The sequence below is a fragment of the Notechis scutatus genome, chromosome 1 (genome assembly GCF_049901735.1).
Source record: "Notechis scutatus isolate UNSWTSFEM ecotype Mainland chromosome 1, rNotScu1.2, whole genome shotgun sequence".
NCBI lineage: Eukaryota > Metazoa > Chordata > Lepidosauria > Squamata > Elapidae > Notechis > Notechis scutatus.
In genome coordinates this window covers 299,248,261-299,271,084 of record NC_142009.1, presented here as the reverse complement: position 1 = coordinate 299,271,084, position 22,824 = coordinate 299,248,261, and the positions used below count along the sequence as shown (strand labels likewise).

At 36.5% G+C, this 22,824-nt stretch overlaps 1 protein-coding gene across 1 annotated transcript in view; it reads right to left on the bottom strand.

Annotated features, from left to right (window-relative positions):
* Positions 1-263: 263 nt before the first annotated feature.
* TTC8 (tetratricopeptide repeat domain 8) overlaps positions 264-22,824 on the bottom strand; it is a 33,806-nt gene continuing 11,245 nt past the window's right edge. The window contains exons 3-14 of the mRNA XM_087952056.1: positions 20,930-20,993; positions 19,487-19,646; positions 18,456-18,545; positions 16,508-16,552; positions 14,073-14,158; positions 11,271-11,358; positions 10,248-10,358; positions 6,921-7,060; positions 4,519-4,693; positions 3,043-3,165; positions 2,019-2,102; positions 264-1,538 (exon numbers count right to left, since the gene is read on the bottom strand). Coding sequence (XP_087808182.1) covers positions 1,422-1,538; positions 2,019-2,102; positions 3,043-3,165; positions 4,519-4,693; positions 6,921-7,060; positions 10,248-10,358; positions 11,271-11,358; positions 14,073-14,158; positions 16,508-16,552; positions 18,456-18,545; positions 19,487-19,646; positions 20,930-20,993 — 1,283 coding nt within the window. The 3' untranslated portion in view covers positions 264-1,421. The remainder of the gene's footprint in view (positions 1,539-2,018; positions 2,103-3,042; positions 3,166-4,518; positions 4,694-6,920; positions 7,061-10,247; positions 10,359-11,270; positions 11,359-14,072; positions 14,159-16,507; positions 16,553-18,455; positions 18,546-19,486; positions 19,647-20,929; positions 20,994-22,824) is intronic.

The window sequence follows — 22,824 nt, the reverse complement described above, 5'->3', positions numbered from 1 at the left end:
TCTGTCAAGTTTCTTCGCCAGAAAAACTGGAGCTAACAGCAGAGGCTGGCTTTTTATGTTATGGCAGATTCAGCTTGATGACATCAGAGGGAGGGGTCTAAACCATTCCTGGACTCTCTAGCAGCATGTATAGAAAGGGCGTTCTCAGGTAAATATACCAATGCCCATTTTAACTTCAGGCAAATATGCTGGAAATTTCTGTAAGTGGTTGGATTATATAATAGTTTCTTAGTCTGACATGGTTATATAGGAAAAAGAGGTTATTTAATTTTAACAAACTTGAATAATCTTTATGGGTGTACATATGATGCAAAGATAAATGGCATTTATAATTTGTAACAATAAAAAGATATGGAGAAGTAATGTAAAACAAAGTTAAACCATACATTTTTATCTACATATTAAGGATCAAATGCCCTTAAAATTTAAAACAAATGAGCCTTCACTGAAAGTAACATTAGGAAAAATACCAGAAGATGCATCAGTTGTCAAAAATATTCATGATATGAGATGGAAGTTCATTTAGTGCAGATCTATATGCTTCTCAAAACTCTCAATACAAATGTCCAGAATTCAATTTGGATTCAGAAATGAAGGAAAACTAAGGAGGAAAAATATTTCATAGCCTCTGCTTTTGCCTTTCCTTCTCAAGACGACCTATTCCATTGGAATCAGATATTCAGATTTGTTTCACTGCTTTGAAGCTACAGATACAACTGTAGCTCTATTTCTGTTTCTACTGCCCCATTAATACCCACTTAGACAGCGAAAGAAACAGGCTCTTGTTTGCAAATACCAATCGTTCCTTTTGGTATAGAGCCTTCATTAGATCCCAAAATCATGAGCAAAGAGTGCCATGAATTGACACCTGGAGACAGCACATACCAGATTTTGAGTACAGGTATACATATACATTCCTTAATTCATCAACACTAACACTTGTGCTTTTCACATAATAATCTGTGATCTTCCTAAATAAAAGTTAGTCTAAACTTGCTCTGGTGCAACAAAAAGTTAAACAATTCTTCATTTTTCATTTGCTTACTGTAACCAGATAAAACCACTACAATTAAGCATTAAATAAAGAAATACATCCTTCCTTGAAAAAGGAATGAATCAATAAGGGTACATTTTTAAGCAGTTTCCTGTATGGAAATACTCCCATTACTCATTATGAGATAAACTAAAATTTGCCTTGCTTCACTTAACATACCTAAAATGAATGCTGCTACTAGTCAGGAATTCTTTTTTAAAAAGATAAGATTCTACTAAAGCAGCTAAGAGAATAACAATCTTCAGTTTGCAACCAGTTTAAATAAAATTATCAGCATATAAATGTAAAAGTGTTCTGAGAATTCTTTGTAATTTTGCACAAGACTGCAGTTTTGAAGAAAAAAAAATTTTTTTTGGTGGGAAGTACATCACAGTCTGGCAAAGTGCTGTTTTAACTGATTAATAAGTTGCTGAGAGTCGACATGCTCTGGAAAAATTTCTTTGGACTTCTGAGCTTCTATATAGCTTCTTTGGAGATCTCCAACCTGCAGAAAAACAAATAGACCAAATGACATAGAAATGCTACTAAGAGCCTAATATGTTAAGATTTCATCTAATGATTCCCTTTTAAAATATTTATATTCTGACATATATAGTAAGGCACAACCCTAATTTAGCTTCAAAAAGTTCATGTCCTATTCATTTTGAACTCTAAGGCACTCTGCATAGTGCTGTCTTTGAACACAGTACAGATGCATGGACTGCTAGGATGAGACTGGAACAAATATTTCAAATGGGCAAATTATATAAGACTTCTGCAGTAAAAGTTTAATTTGTGAATTTATTGCTTTTCTTTCTCCTTTCCAACCTATTTTCTTTTTTGTCAAATCTTCTAGGTACTTCAGATTTGTCTTTCATTTGTAAACTGATCTACAGACTTCTTTTCAGACAAATTTCAGGACAAAAACACTTAAGATATACAAACTAATAAACATACATATGAAAAAAAAGGGTGATGACATTACCTTTTCAGACAAGACAGCAAAATTGAAATGTGGCTCATACATATGAGGTGCTATTGATGAAGCCGTCTGCAGAAACACTCTTGCCTAAAACATAGAAAGTGTTTGTATTTGTACATCAAAATTTGTACATTTGTACTAACAACCAACATCTTCTGTGGACAGTGTAAATGTTTTTGAAACTTAATTTATGCTATGGTTCATCTGCTAAACTAAAGCATGCTAGCTGGGAATTCTGGGAATTTATATCCATACATTTTAAAGTTGCCAAGTTGAGGAGCACTGCAATTAATTTGTTCATAGTTATCCAAAGAGCAAACCTTAAACTCTATACTGGTTAAAAGTATTCAGAGAAATTCATATATAAAAAAGAATTACATTGATTTCATTTTTCCACAGTGTTTTTTGGCTTAGGTATGGCACCCAATGCTACAAATACAAGTTTCACAACCTCCAGGACTCTGCCAGTGGGTTTACTTTACAAATGCACTTTACAGTATATGCAACTCTTTTTCTTGAATGACTGATTCAGTGGGCCTTTACAGCTACCATATTTTTTACCAAATTACAGTGTTTGTAACATAAATTGACTCAATGAGGATAGCTTAAATTTCTTCTCCATATTATGTTGTACTGGCCATTCTGGTTTTCTAGAATTTAATTTTCCAAATTGCAAAACATTTGTAGTGTTTCAACCAAAACAGTTTTAGGCCAGACCAGAGGATTAAAGAACTGAAAAAACCCATTTCGGCTGTATTGGTACAGCCTATAAGCAGAATTGGAACATTTTGTAACTCTGTGGAATGTTCTGCTGCTGCAAAACTACATTTTGTACATACCAAATTTAAACAAATCTTCTCCTGCCCTACTTTGGATTGGTTAAAGGCATTTGCACAGTTGCTTTTCCTATCATTGATACAGCCTATGAGCATTACCATGGTTCTCATTCACCTCAAAGAATATTATTCCTAAAATACATTAGCTATAGAAACTTAAAGACCCACCTTCCTTTAAATTAGATACTAACCTGCTCAATATGACCTTTTTGCATTTCCAACACAGCCAAGTTATTATAGGATTCTGCATGGTCATTGTTGTTAGCCAAAGTCAATTTGAAACATTGATGAGCCAAGTTTCTATCACCTATTCCCTGAGAAGTTAAAACACAGAATATATCCATAGTTTCTATATACCAGGTAATTTTTCCCTATGCAGATATTATAAATCTGGATATGTGTCACTCTTGCTTCTTCTTAGTCCTGAAAGGATTGAATTGGGAGTGTCAAAAAAGATGTTTCATACAATGGGAGTGTAATTTTGGCAAGATTTGTGACACGTGGGGTTTTTAAAACAACACTTAAGGATGGGGACTTCCATTCAAATCTTCTCTGTAAAAAAAGTGGGAATGGAATTAAATTCTTTCATTTGTATTTACTTTTCAAATTTATATTGCTGCCCATTTTACAAAATGATTCCTAATTTTATTATTGTAGAAAACAGTGTTGTACTATCTGGATTTTTTACTGGATTCAGTAGAACTTGTATTAAATTTATTGAAAGAATAAGAAAGGAGGCAATATTATGCATTATTTCTGTTTAAATGGAAGGTATTTGACAAAATTACCAAATGATAACCACTTTTTGCCAGAATTTGTTTATAGCTACAGGATGTGAACATGCATTTAACTTGGGAAATTAGACCACTAGAACTAGTCATGCAGAGAAATATCCTATTCTAATTCCTGTAAGTCTGGAATGAACATATTTCCTTTAGTTGGGTCTTCATTTTGATTATTTACATCATTTGTAATCCTCATATTTCCTTCCCTTTTGTGGTACTGTCATCATGCCTCTTGCAGGGTTACAGGGTGCCTTTGAATGAGTAGGGCGAACATTTTTTGCCCTCCTGGTGAATTTTGTGGGGTGAAATAAAAAGTAACTAAAACTGCAGGTTATTCGTCCCTGAGAAATATCTTTAAATCTTTACTAATTTTTTAATTAGTAAAGTGAATTCAGCAAATTATAATGAGAATTTTATTGGATCAGTATTAAAATCCTTATGTTAGCCTACTTTCATTTTTCAATCTTTCACTTCAATTATCAACACACAGAAATGAGATATATTTTTACAAGGAAGTTTTCAGAAGTCACTTTCTTTCAAATTTAACTGAACCAAGACTTCCTCTCAAAGGCTGCTTCTCCTTGAGAAGTCTTACCCTTGAAATGTACATGATGTGAAAGTTTTGTTTGGAAAATCTTCAGGCAGGCTACATCAGTCTTCCTTACAGCAACATACTGTATAAGAACCCTCCAATGAGACTGTTTCTATCTTTTCCAAGAGGAAATAAATGTATTGTGATATACAGCATGCAAAAACATTTCTTCTTGCATCTTTCTGGTAGTTGATAAGTAGGTTATAGGCCACTAACGCTTTCTGGGTTATAATCTAATCATTTCTGCATAAATATTTCATCAAAGTATCCTTAACAAGCATTATTCTTACCACAGCTACATGTCCCAAGTTGTACCACACATCTGCAGCTTGTTCCTCGCTTTCTGCTAGAGATAGTGCACGTTCAAATGAACTGAGAATCATGTCATATTGCTGGGCATAGAAACAGCAGAGGCCTAGATTGTTAAAGAGTTGGCTGTTATAAATGCCCATCTGCAGGAGCCGCCTAGTTCAACATAAAAAGTAAATAAGTCAATTTGTATTTTTGGAGCATGCTTCTTGAAAGTTTCTTGTGCTCATGCTAATTCTGTACACACACACACACACACACACACACACACACTCAGTAGCTTGATTCATGCTGACTTCATTGAGGCATCCATGAAGTTTTCTTAGGAACAGTACAGTCCTGCCTATTCAAGGATAGCTTTGATTTTCCAGTCTAGCCTACTGTAATGGGAATAAAGAATGCCCTTGAAAGACAGGAGGAAGAGCTGCTACCAAGGCAATGATAAGCAAGCATGGCTTGAGCCCATTCCAAGAAACTAGTTTCTTATAAATGTGCCAGGCCACTCTTTAGTTCACACTAATAGAAAATGAAGGAGGGGGTGAGGGCATTCAGATGTGCAAGATTCTGTTACTATAACTGTTACCTGATCTATATGGCATTCCTTTCTTAGAATGGTCTGCCTTGCAAAGCAGACATCTACAATCTAGCATTCCTTGTAATCTTTCAATAAAATACTTCCAAGGTCTCACCATTCTTAGCATCCTAGCTCAAGAAGGCTGCCATCTTTAGATAAAGTCAAAAAGGAGTTCTATATAATTATTTCATGGCATGGCAGTTTCTGCCCATCTCATTTAATATCACAAATTATAATCCATAGTAAGAATATATATACAGTACGTCTTTTTACAAGTGTCACCTCCCTTGGACCAGGGAAAAAACATTTCAGGGTACACGATCTCTGTATTTCTTACTGAACATAAGAAGAAACCAGGGTGCAATAGTTCTTATACCCTCATTTTCAATATGATCAGCATTTTCTCTCCTTTCCCCAAGAATTGAGCCTTGTAGTCTAAAACTGAGTTCCCCAACCTTTCTGGCTTTGCAGACTGGTAGGAGGGGTGGGTAGAGGGGATGGTTCCATGCAAGTGGTGGGTGAGTGTGCGTGTATTCAATTTGCACAAGTGGTGGGCATCTGCACCTCCATGCGCATGTCACCCACCACCTTCATAGCCCAGTTCCAAAAGGCTCAAGTCAAGTTGGCAACCGCTGGACTAGAACTATTAAATTTAGCCCTCTAACAAAGCACTCCTACTATAAAGGAACTTGCTGTTCAAAACACTGTGTAGTACCTTAAAGTCTAACCATTATTCTGTCCTTAAGTTTTCATAGCCTTTGACTATCTGACAGATATAATAAAATACTTTTCTTTTTAATTATCAGGCTATGCAGTCGAGCTAGCCTAGACTGATTCTTGTTCTGTAAAGTCAGGGACATTAGTACAAATAACTAACTTCTGTAACTGAGAAATCAATACAGAAAAACTCTCCATTTAGGTGAAAATAAAATATATTATTTAGATAGCAAATATATACTCTGGACAAGAAAATAGATATATAATTTTGAAAAATTAACAGAAAATATGTTTGCCACATTCTCAGGAGGTATTATCAGAAACACATGAAGCATTGTAATAAAATTATTTTACATGTGTGTGTCTGTCTTTCCCTATTTCCCATGTTAGATTTTTTTAATACATTAGTATTTCAGATGTAGGAGAATAGTCCATTAATAGCTTTATAGTTCTTGCAACAAATTTGATGGTAAAAATCTCTTGGCAAATGAGCACAAAGTAAAAATATAGATGGATGGGTGAATGTTTGAATACCATTTTTATGTTGTCTGATTAATCAGTTGAGGACAGACCACAAATCAGTTCATGTGTTCCCAGGGTTATTAACACTGGTGGAAATGATGGAGACCTTGAATCTGTTTTTGACTACCTTGAGACTGTGGAACAGAACTAGTAGATATGTAGAAGCAATTCAAGATTCCCTTCTGTATTTTAAATATTTCTACAAACAATGTTCTGGTGAGACCAGTCTATCAGGGCAACCTGGTCTTCTCAAATATGGGACGGAGCATATTGCTTCTGCTTTCGCCTTTCAGCCCCAAGCCAGGAACCTTTGCAGGCAGTTGTTTTCGCAACAAACTATTTTTGTGTGAATTTTATATTTCTACAAACACCTATTATGGATATTTTAAAACAAAAAATTAAGCTGTAGTTTCTAGGTTCCTATCAGGGCTATAATTCTTAAGTTTGACAGACAACCCATTGAGTTATAGTGTACGATTTAACATATTTTTCATATACCCATCCATTTTATTTTTTATTTTTACTTTTTTACTATTTCAGAAAAAAAATATATATTTACTATCTTCTTACCTATAAAAACGTAAAGCTATCTCTGGCTGGTCAGAGTAAAAATGATTACTTGCAATGCATGCAATGGCTTCCACATGGGTATTATCTTGTTTTAAGACATCTTTATAGCATTCTGCAGCTGTAGAAATGTTGTTCATTTCCTATAAACAGATGAAAAGATAAAAGTATTTTAAATTACACATGATTAATAAAAACAAAAAGATATAGAATGAAATTCAAATTTTATCAGTAGCTCTGTTACCTCTATAGTACTACAGGCTAGCATATTATCTTATAAATGCTTCTCGTATCATATCGTCATTTTGTAATTCTTTGATTATGATTGCAATATTTTCAGAGCAGTTTTCCACTAATAATTTTATGTTCCTTGTTCTATTTAGACTGAATATAACATTGCTCCTACCAATAGTCCTCATCAAACAGCTATGCACAGAAATGTTGGAATATCCAACTTTACAGCTTTTATTATAATTCTCAGATATCTGCTGCATCAAGCATATCTGGGTAAAATTTTGGAGCTGTACTGAATGAATTACAGTGTAACTGAGAAAGACAACTTGAAATTATCTTTGGAATTTAACAGCTCTGGTTATGAAAATATCCTTCAAAAGTAATTAGGGTGAATAAAAATACATCTCTTCTAATTTTACTGAACAAGAACAAATATACTTGAAAAGGTGCATATATGTGTTAATCACATATAATTATAATTTTTTATTTTATGTGTTCACCATTTTTTCTAGCTTACTCAAAGTAAGTAGCCATATGTTTTTGGTTATTTCCTACTTCTGTTTATGGATTGCTGTTGGGTAAAACATTACTACCGTGTTTCTCACAAAATAAGGCCAGGCCTTATTTTTTTTTGACCCCCCCAAAAAACGGCTAGGCCGTCTTTTCGGGGGTGACTTAATTCCCCCCCCTTGCATCCTCAGGCGGGCAGGCGGCGACGGCTTGGATGTTGACCTCGGCGTTGGTGGGGCACTTCGTATCGGGAAACCTTCTGCCATTGTTGCTTTCCCTTCTCCCCGTGCTGCCGTGGCATTTAAAGCAACGCCGCGGCGTTTGGTGCAGCCATGCACGGCCAGCCAGGGCTCCTCCCTGCAACCGGAGTCCGGCAGAGACACTCGGCTTCAGGCGCTCCTGTCGCTGCCTTCCCTTTGCCTTCGAAGGCAAAGCCAATTCTTTTAAAAACGACGCCCTACTACTGTACGACAGAGTCCCCTGCCCGAGAGGGCAGCCTAACCCCAGGTGGGGAGGCAAAACTCCCGGGGCCGCAGCGCAGGATCGGCCCACCCCGGGAGAAGTGCCCAGCCGCCATCCCTGCCTGGCACCAGGCAGAACGCGAAGAGCTTCTCCTGGGGCGCCCAGCGCAGCTGACAGGCGGGCCCTCCTGCCTGGCGGCGGAGCTCTCGCCAAGGCAGCGAGCGCCTCCCCGCCGGACCCTCCGCTCATCCCGCCAGAGACGTGCAGGCTGGGCAGAGCCGGGAAAGCAAGCCGTGGGTGCACGGCCGCCTGCCAAGCAAAAGAGCCGAGCCGACCCAAGCTTGGCTTCCTTCCCAAGTCCCTCCAGCCCGAACCCAAAGGGGCCACTGGGAAAAGCTGCCCGAGGCAGTGATAGAGCCCACCCATCTGTGGACAGGGAGGCAAGGCGAAGGCCTGCACCGCGTCCTCCGAGCTGAACCCCGAGTGAGCGCCTCTGCCCGATGCCCATGCCGCTGCAGCGTTTGGAGATGCCGGCGCGTTTGGAGATGCGTGGGGATGGGGACAGGCTGGGCGAGGGGTGGAAAGGATGGGCGGCTTCGGGCTCTCTCCCCCGGACCTGCCGGCCAGGGAAGCAGCGCTGCTGTCGCCTCGCCTCCCTGTCCACGGATGGGTGGGCGTTATCACTGCCTCGGGCGGACTCTCCCGGTGGCCCCTTCGGGTTCGGGCTAGAGGGACTTGGGAAGGAAGCCAAGCTCGGGTCGGCTCAGCTCTTTTGCTTGGCAGGCAGGCACGCACCCACGACTCGGGAGTAAAGCCACAAGTGGATGGTGAATGCCCCCTCCCCTAGAGTATAAAAGAGGAGCAAAAGGGGAGTGGGGCTTTGCAGGAGACAATTAGTTCACTCCGGCATGTTGCCAAGTATTTTGGCATCTGAAAGATATAGGCCTGGACACTCTCCAAGCCTGATAAAGGTTTTTAATTGGGAACTATCCTGAAAGACTGTTGGCCAGGACTTTGTTGGAGGAAATTCATTGTAAATCAAATAAAAGTGGTTTATTGGGACATGGACTCAGCTTTGTGCTGTTGGGGGAAGCCTAGGTCAGAACAGACGTGCTCCTTCCCAAGCACTCACTTTATAAGCATATTCATAATATTCTCTGAAAAATCTAAGTGCTTCCCAGTCCCAAAGCCTGGGAGCTCTAACAAGGAGAAAATATTGACATTCATATATATGTGGGAAGGCAAACTTTTTTGGATAAAAATTTTTTAACTGAAAAACATTCAAGGCTTTCTAAATTTCCATTATAACTTTAGTTGCATAACTCTTCATTTCAACAACCTTTGAAAGAACAAGGCTTCTCTAAAAAAATTTATGCACTTGTTATATTTAAATTTTACAATACTTCCTTCTATTTTGCCCCACAACCATAGCCCTGTGAAGTAGTTTGGGCTAAGAGAGAAAGTCACCCAGGGAGTTTCATTGGCTGAGGAGAGACTAGAACACAAATCCCCCTGGTGCCAATCCAACATCTCATGTCCCACACACAAGGATTCTCTTAACCATTTTGTAATCTCTGAAATAATTGTACTGTGCAATAATTCTTACTAATGTACTTGCGGCCCTCCATTCTCCCAATACCCATGAAATCATTAGCAAGCTGCAAAAAAAATCAACTAGTTTGTTAAGTTCTACCTGTCTTTATTGTTTGAAACAATGAATACTAGAAAAAGACCTGATAATGACTCCTTTGTCCAAGCATGGATGTTTCTCTGAAACTGAACTATAAGCAGCTACTTCAGTGGAAGCTAGAAGAGATATAACTCAGTAATAAACTAAAACATACCAAATTTCAGTCCTTGTATTTAGATTTTATACCTACAGCTATTGCAACAGTTTTAGAAATACTAGGAGGAATTGCTAAAGCTAGAGAATGGGTCAGTTCTTCTATTCTTACATTTTAGAACAAAGAAGCCACAAGCCTAGTCTTAAAGTTGTTCTCACATTCTGCCTCCTTAGCATTAACTTATTTGCACATCTAGTATTGGAATTTAAAGCAAAAAACTATTTGAAGGCATACTTATCAATTGTCCTCTTGATGCAGGAGAAAAACCTGATTTGCATACCTCATGAATCCTGGCCATACCACAAAGGAGGGAAACTTCTCCAGGAAATCGTTCTAACCCTTGTTTGAAAACATTTAAAGCTGTCAGAGGCTGATCCAAGCGGGAATATACCTGGGCAAATAAATGGGTGTAGCTCCATCAATGTTAAGACATTTTGACACTACCTCTACTTATGTTCCAGGACAAAATTCAGATAATGCCACAACACTATACCACCATTCTTTTTTACTTCTCTAAAAATATTTAATGCAACTGTTTTGTGTCCATCTGCAGAACTAGTTCATTCATTCCAACCCATGAAATCACCAGTTACATCCCAGCCCCCAGCCCCAAGATAACGGGCTTCTCTGTTAGGCCTTCAGCAGGACACGGCAGGCAGTGAACTTTCAAGAGTGACAGGACAGTAGTATAGTCTTGTCAAAGGCACCTGCTGATGCCAGCTAGAAAATGCTGGTTACTAAGTCTAAGGATAGGTACTATCCCCAATGTATACATATTGACTTTTAACGGTATTCTAGCCATTTGTAAAGAGACAAGGTAGACTATCAGCTGTTTTTTTTAAAATTTGTTCAAGAATTTGGAAAGGATTGTATTAAAAACAAATTTCTTTAAAAGACTGAACTCAAATACCTAACATGCATATACATGGGGTCGCTCACCCCATGTATATGCATGTTAGGTATTTGAGTTCAGTCTCCTAAAGAAATTCGTTTTTACTACAATCCTTTCCAAATTCTTGAACAAATTAAAAAAACCCATACAGAAATATTTCTATTGCAGCCAGCATCACAGCTAAACAGGCAATGCAATGACATTCTAAAACTAGATTTACCCAGGTGTTGCAAACAGCAGTAGAAAAAGCTAACCAATTATTCATTCTTATGGGATATTAAAAAAGCATTAGCAACTGAAAAACTAATTATTTTAATGAGCTTGCAAAAACTATAAATTATAAATTATAACCCAAGAGTTCCAAACCATTTGTCTAAAATAATATTTTTTTAATTACAAATCCCAACTTACTTTTGCCAAGTACAATACTGTATCTACCATATCTTGTTGTCTGAGAGCTGACTTAAATTGTGTTTCTGCTTCACGGTATAATCCTAGTCTGGAGAAATTTTTAATGAAAAGTATGTTAAAGCCAACAAGCTAGTAGTAAATGGGTTATATTTTATAATAATTATACATTATAACCACTAAAAATGAGAATATATATTCTACAATTTACATGACTTGTAAAAATGAAATTAGAAAGGCTAAATATCAAAATGAGATAATTTTTTATGTTCCAAATAATATAAAAGTAGCTACTAAATAAAGAAAATACAGAATGAAGAATTGATATAATTTCTATTTTAGCTGTTTTTCTTCTAAAAAGGAGACATGTTACCAAACAATTATGAAGTGTAAAATGAAAGGGCAATATAAAAACTTGCAATTGAGTGTGTGTGTGTGTGTGTGTGTGTGTGTGTATATATATATATATATATATATATATATATATATATATATATATATATATATATATATATATATATATATATATATATATATATATATATATATGGATCTTTGGTTATTCGGGTTTTCTCCGCGTAAGATTGGAAGTATCTAGGCAACGTTTCGATGAAGTCTCATTCATCATCTTCAGGCTTGTGTCTTCCGCTCTGTGCTTCTCAGAGTGATGTGAGCTTGCAGCTGCTTCTTCCTTTTAACTGCTAGTGGGGTGTGACTTGATTGGGTGGGGGCTTGGCTGTGTTCTGATTGGGTGGGGTGTGTTCTCATTGGTAGGGGTTTGGCTGTGTTCTGATTGGTTGGGGGTTGGCTGTGTTCTGATTGGCTGGAGGTGTGTTCTGTTCAGGTGGGGCTTGGTTGTGCTCAGGTTAGTCTTAGTTGCTGGGGGATTTGAGCTGGTGAGCTGTGATCTTGCTGTTTGGCTTCGAGTTCGTGGTCGTGCTGCATCTTCATGGTGGGGGTCAGTTCGCTTCATGTATGGCTCGGAGGGGTTTGACGTGGGTAGTGATGCAGCTGCAGTGCGGCTTCTGGTCCGTGGTCGTGTCTCATCTTCTGTGTGGGTGTGAGTCTGCTTTTTACGTGGAAGTGTGGTGGTGGCATCTTGTGTGGCTCTGGTGGGTGTGGGTCTGGTGCCATTCTTCATGTTAGGTACTCGTCTGTTCATGAGGGCGGGTTTCCAAATGGCTGGTAGGCGGGAGGTGTCATCTCTTTTAATACCCGCGAGAACCTCAGAATATATATATATATATATATATATATATATATATATATATATATATATATATATATATATATATATATATATATACACATATACATACATACATACAACATACATATTTTCCCACATACATACATATATATATATATATATATATATATATATATATATATATATATATTTGTTTTCTGATCATCAGGCTTTGTTATTGTGTCCGCTCGTGAGTCAGACTTTACAGTAGTTTCAGATTTGAATTTGGGGCAGCCTATTGAGAGAGTCACTCTGAGAAGCACAGAGCTGAAGACAGAAGCCTGAAGATGATGAATGAGACTTCATCGAAACGTTGCCTAGATACTTCCAATCTTACGTGGGAGAAAACCCGAATAACCAAAGATCCACATATATATATATATATATATATATATATATATATATATATATATATATATATATATATATACACACACACACACACACACACACACACACACACACACACAATACAGAAACCTGATGATGGCAGATGAGATTCTGCCGAAACGTTGCTACAACTTTAAACGCACAAGTATAATGATGTGGGAAAATACCCGAACAAAGCTGAATACCATACATGTAAGTACCCGCGAAAACTTAAGAAAACAAATAATAATTTTATATATATTAATTACATAATTACACACACACACACACACACACACACAAAGGTAGTCCTTGACTTACGGCAATTGAGCCCAAAATTTCTAAACCCATTTAAGTGGGTTTTTCCTCATTTTATGACCTTTCTTGTCACAGTTGTTAAGGGAATCGCTGCAGTTGATAAGTTATTAACCTGGTTAAGTAAATTCCACTGATTCTCTTTGTTAGAAGGTCACAAACATTGATCACATGACCCTGGGATACGGCAGTGGTCATATGAACCAGTTGCTAAGTATCTGAATTTTGATCACATGATCATGGGGATGCTGCAAAGGTCATAATTCTGAAAAAAGGTCATGTTACTTTTTTCAGTGCTGTTGTAACTTTGGTCACAAAATGAACTGTTGTAAGTTGAGAATATATTTGTATTCAGATGTATTTAGATGAGTTAAAATTCCAGGGTTAGATAAATGACAACATAACATATTGAAAAAACTTGCTGGTGCTTTTAGCTGAACTTTATATATCCTATGAAATCCTATGAAATGGGTGAAGTGCTAAACAATTGAGGCGGTAAACATTGTTCCCATTGTTTTTTTAAAAAGTGGGAATTTAGTAAACTACAGAATAGTCCGCCTTCAGCAAATCACTTGAGGTACCCTTAAGTATCCCAGGGCAGTCTAATTAGCAAGTTAGCAAAGTATGGGCTGGTTGGATGATAATTTAGTAAATTTGCTTGAACATTCCATTCAAAAAGTGCTCATTAATGTTTGTTCATCCAACTGTGAAAAAATATAAAGTGAATACTACAGGATTCAATCTTGAATTCTGTATTCTTCAACACTTTTATTAATTATTTAGATGAATGGTGGAGGGAGCATTTATCTAATTCACATATGACATAAAATTGGATGGGATAAAAAGGTAGACAAATTCGGTTCCTAGTTTACCTGTAATAACACTTCCCAATTTGTACTTTCCACCACCAGTCCTTGAATTGGACATGCTGTGTAGCATATGCTGCCAAATCTAAAGCCTTGAAAGGGAAGCAAATTTACAAAGGTCATCTTCAATTTTGGGAGAAAAAACATATACAATGAATATTTAGCAAGTTGTAAAAAAACTATAAGATTAAATCAGATAAATATGCTAGATTTTCCCCTTTTATAATTTGCCTCATGAGTTGAAATGGCAAAAGAATTACTGATGCCATAATTTTAATCTATTCAAACCTGGCAGCTTTCTTGATCAAGGCATTTAAAAAATTGCTAAAATCGCTCTACCACCTATATAATTTAATATTTTTCATTTTTAGTATTAATTCCTGTTAGGGTTGGATTCCTCTTAAATTGGATCATTCCAACCATTTAGTACATGCATAATTAAATACTGAAAAGGTTTACAAATTGTGTGTAGTTAATTACAAATTCAGCATTTTGTGCAAAGGCATAAATACTTGCCTAATCCCTCATCTGCTCCAATTTTTCATTAAGGAACACATCACATCCATAATTCACTATAGCCTCCTCTATTTATATAAATAAAGCATGTCCTTAATGAAAAGCAACTTACAACAGTTTAGATAAATGAACCACTTTTTTTAATACAATAAATTGTTTTGAGAAAAGCATCAAGAAACCTGAATGATACCATGGATTAAAATCCTGGATGGGAATTGGGGAAGAAGGGACGGACTAACATATAATTGCTTATGTGTTTTATATACTGATAAGGCTGGGAGGTGATTTTTAATGACTTAACCAGCATTTAACCAGCATTGATACCATCAGGTATCAATATACTACCAGTATTCAATGTCATATTTAGATATGTAAGCAATTAGATTATTTCTAGACAATTAAGAATCAGAAAGTAAAGAATGAATGCTAGTTCCCAGTATTATTCCTATTAACAATTATATAGAAATTAAATATCAGTAGTGTAGAATTAATTTTCAACAAAAAATAAGTAAGGAGGGAGTTAGCAGAAGCTTATATGCAGATGATATGGACATATAAAGCTGTACTGTGCGGTTATACATTTTTGAGATTAATTTTTCATCTGTTCCCTCCAATATTTTATCTAATTGATTCGGTTTTATCTCAATTCCAAACTCTTCCATGTCTTTTTTATATCTTGCCTTGAGTTGTAAATATAGCCACCATTCTATTTTCATCCCTTGCTCTCTAATTTCTTGATTCATCATTAATCTTCCTTGGGAATTTAGTACATCATAATACATAATTTTTCTTCCAGTTTCTAGTGCGTTGGGGTGGATCAATGCCTCCATGACAGAAACCCATCCTGGAATCTTCATATAATGTTTGTGTTTAATTTCTTTCCACACCTTTAATAATGAACATCTAATTATATGTCTATTCAAGTGTGTGTAATTTCATTTTCTTTACTTGTTCCAATTCCCAATTTACCTTGTCAAGGGCTTTTTGAGCATCCAGAAAAACAAGTGTAGCCTATTTTTCTGGATGAGCCTCATAGTATTCCAGGATATCTAGTACTGTTCTTGTATTGTTTTTAAGTTGTCTTGTTGGAAGAAAACCATTTTGATCAGTATGTATATATCTACTTAATATTTTTTTTAGTCTCTCAGCCATTAAATTCATAAATATTCTGTAGTCGGCATTCAACAAAGAAATTGGTTTATAGTTGTTTATGTGGGTGATATCTGCGCCCTCCTTCGGTATTAATATGATGTATGCTTCTCTCCACGACCTTGGTAGCTCTGCCCCTTGAAGTATTTCATTATAAATTTCTAAAAGAATTGGGTCAAGAATTTCACCTAAATTTTTATATAACTCTGCAGGTAAACCATCTGTTCTGGGAGTTTTGTTGTTGTTTTGTTTACTAATTGCTTCTTTTATTTCCTCTATAGTAATCTCTTCATTTAATCTTTCCCTTTCTTCTTCTGATAGTATTGGAATATTTTATTCCTCTAAATACTGCTTAATTCTCTCTTTACTCATATTTTCTTGTTTATAGAGTTCATGAAAATACTCCAATACTATTTCCTTTTTCTTTTCATATTGTTTTGTATCTTTCCCTCCTTATCTGAACTGACATTGATTTAATGGCAACTGTTTTCAGAAACCAGTTGATTTCAGAAACCATCTGTTGATTTCAACTGACCACTGTTTTTTAGGGAAACCAAAATTATTTGAAAAATAAATTAAGTTTAAATTATTTAACATGAATAATTGAACTCAACCAAAAGCAATACATTGTATATTTTTCTGAAGTAAGAAAATGCAATAACCATTATCCTGGATGAAAGAAATAAGGAACTATTTTCTTCAACTCTTACATATTTATGTCACACTCAAAATAAAAACAGAAAGAACATTAACCTTTTAAAAATAAGCATACTTACATTCTTAACATCATTCTCATGATGAAAAATGTATTCAAACAAAGCCTATGAAAAAACAAATGTAAAATATGTCATCAAATTGGAGGCAAATAAGATCTACTTACATTTAGAAATAAGTATTTTATTAGCTCATTTAAAATTAAAAGATTTAATAAAAATATTGAATGCAATAAAGAATTCACATTTTAAAAATCTATGTAATGTTACTGCCTTATTAGGCAAGAATTCTTAATCTTACATCTGAAATTAATTAATTACAACGTATAAACCATGTGATTCCCAATGACTAGGAGCAGTTTACAATTAAAAGGAAAATGTGCAAATACCAAAATATAAACACCCCAAAGGAAAATACAATATATAATCCCAAAATCAAGCAACCAATTAGTTGATAGAGGCTGACACATCATTCTATTCCAAAGTCTGGGAGAAAGCCAGGGAAATGGGATATCTTTTATGTGTTGCTGTTACTTTATTTATCAAAAAAGAAGTGGGGGTGTTCATTACTGGAAACTCTAAAAAATATCTTGGAAGATCAACTTTTGCTTTGAACAACTGATCATATTGTAAATACAGATAGTCCTCAATGTACAATGGTTCAAATTAACAACAGCCTAAGAAAGGGTGTTTTATGCCCTGTAAAGCAGGGGTCCCCAACCACCGGTCCGTGGAACAAGTCCTACCGGGCCGCTGGTTTGCTGGGTGCCGCCATCTTTTTTTGATGAAAAAGTGCTTCCGGTGAGCTTTTCCGGTAGAAAGCTCCCTGAAGCACTTTTTCATCAAAAAGATGGCGGCGCTAGTAGCTTCGTGAGCTTTTCCGGGTAGAAAGCCATTTCTACCCGAAAAGCTCACTGAAGCGCTAGCCGCCATCTTTTGATGAAAAGTGCTTCCGGTGAGGTCACCGGAAGCACTTTTTCATCAAAAAAAGATGGCAGCGCCCAGCTAATGCCGGTACCGGGCCGCGCCATAAAAAAGGTTGGGGATACCGGGCCGCGGCATAAGAAAGGTTGGGGATCACTGCTGTAAAGCACATCCAGTCATTGCCAAAGGTCACATCACCATCTTGCAGTCACATGATTGCAATCTGGGTACTTGGCAACCTGTTCTGTTTGCACTTACAATAACTTGCCAAGTGCCCCATAATCATGTGATCATCATTTACAATCTTCTCTGCCAGCTTCTCCAGAAAACCAATGGGAAAACAGGTAGGGAAGGGTGCAAGCTATTGCAACCTGCCAAGAGAATACACTCTCATCTTAGGAGGCTGGCTGAAAAAAAGCTCCCTGCAGAAGGATTTCAGCTCCATGCTTGATTTCATGGAACTGAAATCCTTCATGTCTGCTTTCATACAGCTGAAATCCTTTTGCGGAAAGCTCTCTACTGAAGCATTCCAGTTTGAGCTGAAATCCTTTGTGCCTGCTTGGACAGAGCTGAAATCCTTTAAGTAGGCATGGAACTGAAATCCTTCAGGAGGGAGCTCTTTCACCCAGCCTCTGGAGATGGCAGGGAATTGAAATCAAAATAGCATTTTCAGCCCTGAATGGAGAGGCAGTAAAGTAAGAAGTACAGAGTGTCTCAGGGGTGTAGGGGAGGCCCTGAGAGACCTGGCACAGGATGCATGCAAGTGTCTTTCCTCACTCAGGGGCTGAAAATATTGCTTGGATTTTGGCAGGAAGGAATTTCATTCCTGAATGGAAAGGCGGTAAGATAAGAAATACAGGGGTCTCAGGAGTATAGGAGAGGCCCTGAGAGGCCTAGTGCAGGCTGCATGCGTCTTTCTACTCAGGGGCTGATAATTGCTTTATCATGGCTGAGAAATTGCACTATACTGAATTTGTGCATCTCTCTTTTGGAAAAAAAAAAGTAAAAACACAAAAGCTATTAACATCTGTTTTAATTAACAGGAAAGGATTTAAAATGAACACATCAATATTAAACAAGCACATACCTTTGCCAACTTTGGTTTTTGAGCATAATTATTTAAATTCAGTTGAGACACATTGATGAAAGGACCATCAGGATTTGTGAGCATGGAGGCCTATAGTGGGAAAAAGTATCAAACTAAACAACAGACCATATTTGAATGAAATATACAACTCTGAGAAACCAATATGGTCCTTATAAAAAATAATACACGAGAATAAATTGTGACACTTGCACAATTCCCAGCTCTTGCCACTGCTCCTAGAGTTGAGTCAACTAGACTCTTATCCACTCCTCATAAGCAACAGCGGCGATGGAGCTTAATAAGAAATTGACTCTCCAGTACGCACCCAGAGTCATATAACTCGGACAACCCTCAGTAAAGTTTAATCAATAGGCATCTCCCTTTTTGGAAAAAAAAAAAAATTCGCTTCACATTTTCCTTCTACTGTTAACATGTCTAAGCTACCCAATAATAAAGGTCACTGGGGTGGAATGAAAAGTTACTAATTTTTTAAAAAGTTATTACAAGTATTAATCAACATAATGAGGATAATAAAATAGAAATAATAAAGGGCACAGAAAAATATGGAACATATCATTTGTTATTCGTAACATGTAGAGCAGGTACCAAACTGTAAAAAAACAACTATAATTTGTTTGAAAATTCAAGAAAAGGCAACCGTGAAAGAATGTTCATTTATTTATTAATCAAAGATGTGTGATATAAGTATTGCTAAATACAGTGGGGCTTACAGGATTATAATACCACATTTTATTTTTTCCTCACTACTGTGCATAAATGGCTGTTTGTGTATTTTGTGGAACATTTGATCTTTAAGCAATAATAAGCAAAGTCTATTAGTATTATATAGAATACACATATTTTTCAAAAGTCTGATCATGAAAACAAACAAAGATGCTATTAGTTTTAGTAAGTTATTAATATAGCAGGAAGAAAAAAAAGTATGAAGGGGAAAATAACCCTAATAATCTTCCTATGCTGTATACATGTAGTTCCAATTTCCAAGAGTACAAATGTAGGAGGATCCTTACTGTTCCAAGCCTGACATATCTCCCTGAAGCACTAGTCATTGGACGGGCAGTGTGAGCAGTTCTTGGAGTCTTTAAGGCTTGTTCAATGCTACCTGGTCTCCCAGCCTGTGTGCTAGGTCGTACAAAACCTGTCAGGGGTCGCCCTGTTTGTGTCACTGGCCTGAAATGATCCAAACATGGAAGAGTATGATAAAATGATAAAACAGAAGCACTTATTACTATCTGCAAAATCAAAAAGTACGGATTGCCATATGAAACTATTAATATAGATGCATGTGTATATAATTCCATTTTCTGTGCACGAAATCATATATTACATTTCTCATTATTAAGCAGACATTCCTATAGGATTTACTCACTACCCCAGTAAATGGCACTTACATAATTCTTATTTTTTTGAGGGAGATCATCAATGTTATCTTTTACAATGTGATACCTCTTTCTGTATTGCTATTTTTGTTCACATTTTTACTGCTTGTAATGTATTCCCAAACTTATTTGGCTATAGAACATGTTGGGCTTTGAATATATTGAGAAAATGCACACCTATTAGTCCTTGAGTAGCTTCTTATCTCATTAAGGACTACAACAAAATTGTGGGTTTGTCATCCATAATGAGACAGAAAAATATCCCAGAACTTTTTGTCCCACTATAGAGAACAAAAATAATTTTAAGTTTGCATCCTATTAGAGCAAGAAAAAACATTAAAGAAAAAAATTAATAAATAGATTGAATCTCTCCTTCAGCTAGTTGTCCATTTATAATACAAAAAGCAATCAATGATGGTTTTTTTCACAGAACTTTATTAAATTTCTGATGGTATTTCATAGAATGTAGTCTGGAAAACTGATTTCAAACTAGATATCACACTTGTAATTTGGGAGGGGGGGTTAAAAAAAAATTAACAATGTATTTTATATGTCTATTTAATAAAACACAGCTGAGTAATTTCTTGACCCAAAGTTCAGTCCATGACTATAACTTGACAGGCATTTCTGAATATATAGGAAAAACCACAAAGGAGCTATAAAGAACTGCTATGATTCCTATAAAATGTATTTAAAGAGACTATTTTTTAAAATTTTAATTCCATTCTTTGGCAAGAAGACTTTTAAAGTAACTTAAAAATATAAATAATTAGATAACTCCTGTCTGTTCTCAGGCTTACAATACACAAAATTCAGGGCAAAATGAAAAGGGCTCAAGAGGGAGAAAGAAAAAAACACCAGCCCTTAAAGCTTATCTTAACCAGTTCAAATGAAAAGAACTTAATAGTAGTTGCCATCAGGATGACAATTACAAAAAGCTCAAATCAGCTAGTCTCAAAACATAAGAAATAAAATACATCTATTTTCTCTGTTATAATTCTGTGTGATGATTTATCACTTAAGTACAAGGAAAAAATAACTCAGTTAACCTCACTAAGAAACTAAGTATAGTACCTGATAGCTTTGCTAGGCCCAGCGCCATGACCAGTTCCAGGTATTTTAAGCGAAGTACCAGGTCCTATTAAACAAACAAACAAAATAAAACAAACAAAATCATGATATTTATAGATACTTTCCTATATATGTTTCTTTTGCCATTTATCTTTTGGTTACCTCTCCCAGGTTTTTTTTAAATAAAACCCAAAGAGAGAAGATGCAAAGTACAGATCAATAGTGAAGTGCCACAAATAAAATCTATTTGCTATTTTTTTGTTTTTGTTTAAAAAAGCACTGCTTCATTTAATCACAACATCATAATTGGACTCAGAATCAAAACTGTAAAGAGAAGATAATTCCCTTATGCAAACAAAATGCTACCTGTGAAGTGCTGGAATTACATTCATAATAAAGTAATTAAAACTGGACATTTTCATTAGTGCATTGGGGATTTTTCTTGAAAATCAATTTCTTAGCTTGTTGCTGTATTGATCAAATACAAAGTATACATGAAGATTATTTACTCACTAAAGACAACTGATATTTTATAGGCATATGAACGTTTTAACACAAAATGAAAGCTTGAATTCTAAAACTGCAATATTAATTGAAATAAAAATATATTACTTTATCAAAACTGAAAATAATAATTTTAAAGAAAAGAAAATACAAGATATTAGTTTAACTCAGTGGTTCCCAAACTTTTTCAGTCCACCGCCCCCTTTGTGCTAGAAACTCATCCTCAGTGCCCCCCACCCAGGGGTGGGATTTAAATTTCTGTGGACGTGGCCTAATTTGAGGGCGTGGCTTGCTGGTCATGTGACTGACTGGCGTGGCTTGCTGGCTGGGCGTAGCTTGCTGGTCACATGACCGGGTAGGTGTGGTTTGGTGGTCATGTGACTGGGTTGGCGTGGCCAGGTGACTGGCAAACCAAATACAAGTGGTCCTCACTTAATGGCGGGTTGTTTAGCAAGTGTTCTAATTTCTGACTGGCCTCCCCAGAGCTACTTGATCTGTTTTTGGAGTTTTGACAGCCATGCACACACATACACACACACTCCCTTCTAATCCTACTGGAGCAGGTCATTGGACTAGAATCGGCAAAGCATCTCTGATTAGATTCTAGCAGTGAATAAAATCTAATCAGAGATGCTTTGCCGATTCTTGTTGATTTGTTTTATTTGTATTTCTTTATTTTATGTTGCTGAATTGCATTGACATGTGTGTCCCTTCTTGTGCACAACCCAGAAACTTTTGTGATTCTTTGCAGGAAAAATTACCGACCTCTGGCTTTGCTCAACTTTTCAAACGTGCCACCACTGTCGCGTTTTAGGTGCCAGCCCTGCAGGTCCACCCCATTGAGCCCACTGCACTGGAGGGATTTGCCCAAGCAAGTCTGAGCGAAGCAGTGCACCAAGTCAATGGGGTGAGCCTGAGAGAGGGAAAAAGAGAGAGAGAAAAGAAAGAGAGAGAGAAAGAGAGAAGGAAGAAAAGAACGAGAAAAGGGAAAGAAAGAAAAAGGGACAGATGAAGAAAGAGGGCGGGATGGAAGGGACAGAAAGAAAAAGAAATAAAGAAGGAGAGAGGGAGGAGAAAGATAACGAGATATCTATTCTAGTCCAATCACCTGCTCCAGCAGGATTAGAAGGGAGTGTGTGTGCGCTCTCTCTCTCTCTCTCTCTCTCTCTCTCTCTCTGTGTATATATATAACTGTAAAAGTCTGACTCGCAGACGAACACAATACAGAAGCCTGATGATGGCAGATGAGATTCTGCCGAAAAGTTGCTACAACTTTAAAAGCACAACTATAATGACGTGGGAAAATACCCAAACAAAGCCGAATACCATATGTATATGGTAATATATATATATATATGGTAATATATATATATATATATATATATATATATATA